The sequence below is a fragment of the Priapulus caudatus genome, unplaced genomic scaffold, assembly GCF_000485595.1.
Source record: "Priapulus caudatus unplaced genomic scaffold, Priapulus_caudatus-5.0.1 Scaffold359, whole genome shotgun sequence".
Classification (NCBI taxonomy): domain Eukaryota; kingdom Metazoa; phylum Priapulida; class Priapulimorpha; order Priapulimorphida; family Priapulidae; genus Priapulus; species Priapulus caudatus.
Genome location: NW_014577420.1, coordinates 110,718 through 116,785, shown reverse-complemented (window position 1 = coordinate 116,785; position 6,068 = coordinate 110,718). Strand labels below are relative to the sequence as shown.

Sequence of the window (6,068 nt, the reverse complement as noted above, 5' to 3'; positions counted from 1 at the left end):
CATTGACGGAAACACGGGAGGTCCCCCGAAGTTATCTTAAAGCGAGAGAGGGTCGCAGTGCCTAGTCATCCGATTCGGTTTTCGGCGAAAAAACCAGATTTTCACCGCTCATTATCTCATCGTAGGGACAAGCGGTTTGTTTTATATTAGCAAGGTAGGTAGGACAGCTGATCAATAATACTGCAAAGAATCGTCAAAATAAAATGGAGAAAGTTTATTTATTCGACTAATACTGCAACATGGTTTCAGCATTTCACCGTTGTACGCTCTCCTTCTTTATATGCTCTTGATACTACTCACAAGGAACACGACGTCAGTCAGATTTTCAAGGCTTCCAACATCGTGAGCTGCTATCATTAATGTGTTAACTACTACCACATCCAAGTCTGTCAGTCTGCCTCTCGGGGTAGCCAAGACGGCACACATGCCACAAGCTATACCAGCACCACACACGTGCAAAGCTGTGCTGGCAAATGTCTCGCAGGTACCCTTCAGTTTCTCCCTATTGGCAGCACAAATGACCTCCGTGGGGGTGCATCTGTGCTGCCGAGCACAAGTAACATGACAACCCACCAACAGCACCCACCGTGACTATCAGCCAGTCAGCCACTCACACAGCGACTCCACATGCACACACGCATGACATTCGAAACAAATTGTCGGCCATGCTCTCTCTCTCTCTCTCGCACGCAAGACACTGCCACGTCTGCACTTAGTAATACTGGTAAATGTACGCACCTTGCAGAGACCTTGCTTGGTTTACAACCGGGACCTAAATTCATTTGACAAATGTGTTTATAGGTCAGGCTGAAACAGCTGAGATTGATATTCTGCCTATTAAGAATAGAATTCTGCCCCTTTTAATGAAGTTGACCCCCAAAACAGCACAACTACACTCCGCTGCAAAAAATAACATTGGACATTGCCAAAACTAAGGTATGGCAAATAACAGCGCACACTCGTATGTATATATATATATATATTGGTTACGAACAATAACGTTTAAAAAAACTTCAACTAAATTAATGCACTGTCATTTATTCCAGTAACCAGGTGGTAACCGGCATAGCCAGGGGACAGGTCCTACAATGTGTCTCAACCTCGTTTGACTAGTTTCAGTCCCAAACCTCAGCCACGGAAACTGCAGCGGCCGTGGAACCAAATGGTGCGCTGCTGCTTTCATAGTCGTTGCCTGAGTTGGAGCCATACTAAAAGTAGAAGACAGAAAAATTGTCGCCAACAACAACAACAACAACGAGCATCATCACTCCCATGCAAGTTCAGCGGGACATAAGGTTCTAAATACCCTGCAAGTACTGAAGTGACATGAAATGAGTTAAAAGCGAACGAAACTATCGTGGCGATGGCGCAGTGTAAACAGAGTAATACATGTGTACCAGGACGTGTGGAACCACACACACACCAACCAGGGCTCCGGCCAATGCCGAAACAGCGTTGTTAGCTCAAATTAGTCTTAACATACAACTATTAAACTATATGTATTATATAGATATCAGGGTTCTCCAAGCTTTTTCATTATAGCATGGCGGGTGCTGCCTTTACGGTCCTAGTTGCAAATCGCCGAAGGCGGTTTGCGTGCTAGGAGGGTCCGGGGGCTATGATATTTAGCATGGCGGCTAAAGTGCTCTTGAGAACCCTGGATATACGCCCCCAATACCACTCACAGCACGCTCAGTGAATTCATATATTACAGGGGGTAACTCAACCGATAATGAAAACAGCAGAACCAAACTAATTATAGAATCAAGTCAAAACAGGAACACATCATTTAGTCTACATATATATGAGTGGATGCATAAACTATGCATTGACTGACACAACACACGCCCGGTATGAAACCGTAGCGTGGCGTTACGAGATTCACGCACCTGCCCGCGGCGGACGTCTCTGCCACCGAAGGTTCCGCCGCCGCCTCCCCTGTAGCCGCCACCACCGCCCCCACCGCCATGACTTGCTGCCTCCTGCAACCAGTCTGGCACCATTTGCTGAGCCTGGGAAAAAAGCAAGCGCACACGTTCTACAGACAAGCAATGGCATACATGGTTACGGAGATCCTTCTACATAACCTCTAAAAATGTCGAGATGATTATCCTTGATTACTAGCCTTATAATTATTACTATCGTTATTGTTATGGTTTACTAGCGAATCGACTAGCAGAACAACACGTAGATAGATCTCGGCACATACGTCGCTCAGGATCTTCACGAGGTCGCCGGCTAGGTGGGCGTCGTCGCTGCTGTCATAGAAACTCGAGGCGCGCCCTACGTTTCCGACGCGGCCCGTGCGACCGATGCGGTGAACGTACTCGTCAATCTCCTTCGGCAGGTCGTAGTTAATGACGTGCTTCACGTCGGGGATGTCGAGGCCGCGTGCTGCCACCTGGGTGGCAACGAGCACGCGCGCCTTACCATAGCGGAAGTCGCGCAACGCCTCCTCGCGCTGCGCCTGCTCGCGGTCGCTGCAAAACACAAGAACGCAGCAGTTATCACGAGAGACGGGGGCTGGTACACGGTCGCGGCGAAAAGGCAGTTTACATAAAGATTCAGTTTGTAAAAAGATGTATTGTTTCCATCCGTCCATCCGTCCACCTACCCATCCACACAGTTCACCCACCGACCAATTCAATCAAATGTACTTGCCTTGCAACTAGTAAATCATAAAATGGTACTTTCTCAACAAGAGATTCAGAGACTCTAGTCCGAATCGTACCTCATTCATCATGTGGCAGTTAACTGTAATAGCACAGCTTTAATAACACAGCGTGCAGCTAAAGGCTCTACGATTTCCCACCAAGTATCACAACAAATAACTGGACGTGCTAGAGAGTAATGACATGCGACGTACTCACCCGTGAATGCTCGTAGCCGGATGATCGTTCTGACACAGCCACGTACACACAAAGTCTGCCATTCGCTTCCTTTCGACGAAGACTAACGTACGATCATTGCCTGAAATCAGCAGTTGCCAATTTTACTTGAAATCAATCACATCACAACATAACACTGTTATCAGGGTTTAGTGAAGGTAATTGTGTCTAGTACATTCAATAATTTTGTTAAAATATTAACCTACTATTGAATTTTAGGTACAATGATATGAACTGGCGAACAGCAAACAGAGTTTTTTGGGAAAATTACTAAATGAGACAGTTTGATTATAAACGTGGTTATTGATAAAAATATACAGCCGGCTCCATTGTGAAAAGAAGGTAAATATTTCCTTCAACATTTTAAATTTTAATCTCCAGTTGGATTGCGAATGCATCAGATTAAAGTCTTCTGTACACAAAACCACTACCAATGCCAACTGCAGATTTTCCCATTTGCCATCAGAAAATGGTACTTTCTCAACAGGTGATTCAGAGACTCTAGTCCGAATCGTACCTCATTCATCACGTGACAGTTATTGTAATAGTGCATTGTGTGTACAATACTCATACGGTAAAGTTCATTGTTAATGCTGCCATCAATAACTTGGCAATAGATATACAAATTCACACATAAACCATGCACAAAATCAAGCATGCCAACAATGGCATTATGATGTTAACTCTAAGAAAAGGCCAGATCGCTACAGTTCAAGCAGACATTTTCAGGAACCTAGCTACAGCGTTAACTGGTGAATTCATGTACTTGCAGGAACCTAGCTACAGCGCTAACTGGGGAATTCATGTACTTGCAGGAACCTAGCTACAGCGTTAACTGGGGAATTCATGTACTTGCAGGAACCTAGCTACAGCGTTAACTGGGGAATTCATGTACTTGCAGGAACCTAGCTACAGCGTTAACTGGGGAATTCATGTACTTGCAGGAACCTAGCTACAGCGTTAACTGGGGAATTTGTGTATGTTCTACGCGTCATGCAGCAGCATACCTGACGCATTCAGTAGTTCGTTCAGCTTGTCTTGCTTCTCTCCCTTCTCAACCTGAAATATTGTCTGCTCGACGTCGCTGTTCGCTCCGCCGACAATGCCAATGACGATGAACAGATAGTTGTTCATGAATTCTGCCGCAAGGTTCTGGATCTCGTTGGGGAACGTGGCACTGAACATCATTGTCTGCCGCTCGGCTGCATAATGTGGATGAAGCACCGCACATTACGCATGAACAATGAATGTAGCACACGCGCATTACATGTAAAGAATTCATTAATAAAATGACTTTGTAAATATAGGCCGGCATACACGAGACATTTTAAACTATAATAAAGAACGGTAAATGACGATGTGCGAAGCCAATACATGACAAACAGCCATCGTTAGACACTTGCTACAAGTACATAGCAGCAGCTATGTGTACCAAGACTTTCATCAGATGGTTGATCCAAAGTGCACTGTTCACAGACGCAGGGTCTACAGTACAATGGTGATCATCACGCAAAAGTCAAAAGACGCAAACCCACATCATAAAGTTTTCAATACTTAACTTCACACTTCACTATTACACCATACCAATTAAATAATCATATCATATTATAAATGTCAGTTATTTTCCTAGCACTGGCTTAACTTATATTTATTTTTATAATACACACAAAAGACTGTAGGTACTTTGCACTACTGATGTTTGCCCAATGACTTTGTAAATATAGCCCGGCAGGCCCCTCCCTACGTTGCGCAAACCGGGCGTGCCCGCCCCGTTTGGGAAAACTCCCCCCCGTTTCAATCGTTGCGCCACGTTTAAATTACCTCCGCCCCGATTAAATTCCACCACAATAAAAGTTTGACAGCGCGGGAATCGATAGTTTGTTGATGCCGCCATTTTGCGAGCAGTAACCAAAGCACACTTGTGTGCTTCGCTGTGATTGGCTGGTCACCCTTACTGCTAAGCCAATCAGCAGAGAGCTCTTTTGAACAGTTCACACATGCGCATAGTCAAAAACTACATGAGGAACAGGGAACAGGCTGAGCAGGCTTTGGAGGCTGCTGCAATTGCCATAGCTGCTGCTACTGGCAATTGAGGGGCCACCTCGGCAAGAATTCCCATTCGACCAGGCACCCGGACACCCCTAGTTTCTCCTCCCCCTCCCCCCTCCCCCTGTTTCAATTTCATCCTGGGGAGAACCCTGCCCGGCATACATAATCAATTTTAAAGTATAATAATGGTAACACAATAACAATGTAACCATCAGCATACAACCCAGCGTGCCAAAAAACCAGGGACACATTCTCAGAAAACAAATTTATTCTCAAGATTCCTCCCAACGTACTAGTCTACGAGAAAAGGTTAACGTCAAGACTAATGCCAAGACTGATGTTGTTTCCAAACGAGGGCGCTTAGGCGCACGCGAAGGTTCATCGAGGTTAGAGCGGCCGCGTGCGAGCAGGGAAGCAAAGCCGAGACGCCTACATTTATCCGGCATGTCGAAGGTGGTGACGAGCTTGCGGATCTCTGGCAGGAAGCCCATGTCCAGCATGCGGTCTGCCTCGTCCAGGATCAGGTAACAACACTTTGCCAGCGACACCTGCAACACGAATGTCGACAATACAGAGGAGATACGACGAATGCATGAAAGCTCCAAGCGTGATAACACGGTACCGCAGCGCTCGTACAAGCTGGGAGGAGTACAAATCTATCTAAAACCATCACCTAGTTCCACCAGACACTTGTTGTCAGATTCAAGTCTTCCGTACACAAAACGATTTTCCCACTTGCCATCAGAAAATGGTACTTTCTCAACAGGTGATTCAGAGACTCTAGTCCGAATCGTACCTTATTCATCACGTGACAGTTATTGTAATAGTGCAGCATGTGCAGGGTCTCTAACCCTGTGAACTCCAAATGCGGAATGAAATTGATGGACAGGGAAGGGTGGCAAAATTAACTTTGGCTGCCGCAGGCAGGCCAGCGTGCCGTAAGTGGGGAAATCGTTTTGTGTACGGAAGACTTGAATCTGACAACAAGTGTCTGGTGAACTAGGTGATGGTTTTAGATAGATTTGTACTCCTCCCAGCTTGTACGAGCGCTGCGGTACGTGTTATCACGCTTGGAGCTTTATGCATTCTGTCCGTATCTCCTCTGTATTGTCGACATTGTGTTGCAGGTGT

The 6,068-nt window shown here is 45.8% G+C and overlaps 1 protein-coding gene across 1 annotated transcript in view; it reads right to left on the bottom strand.

Moving 5' to 3' along the window:
* Positions 1-216: 216 nt before the first annotated feature.
* LOC106809500 (probable ATP-dependent RNA helicase DDX4) overlaps positions 217-6,068 on the bottom strand; it is a 10,376-nt gene continuing 4,524 nt past the window's right edge. Inside the window, exons 9-14 of the mRNA XM_014812588.1 lie at positions 5,371-5,485; positions 3,896-4,090; positions 2,871-2,970; positions 2,210-2,480; positions 1,890-2,012; positions 217-1,208 (exon numbers count right to left, since the gene is read on the bottom strand). Coding sequence (XP_014668074.1) covers positions 1,116-1,208; positions 1,890-2,012; positions 2,210-2,480; positions 2,871-2,970; positions 3,896-4,090; positions 5,371-5,485 — 897 coding nt within the window. The 3' untranslated portion in view covers positions 217-1,115. The remainder of the gene's footprint in view (positions 1,209-1,889; positions 2,013-2,209; positions 2,481-2,870; positions 2,971-3,895; positions 4,091-5,370; positions 5,486-6,068) is intronic.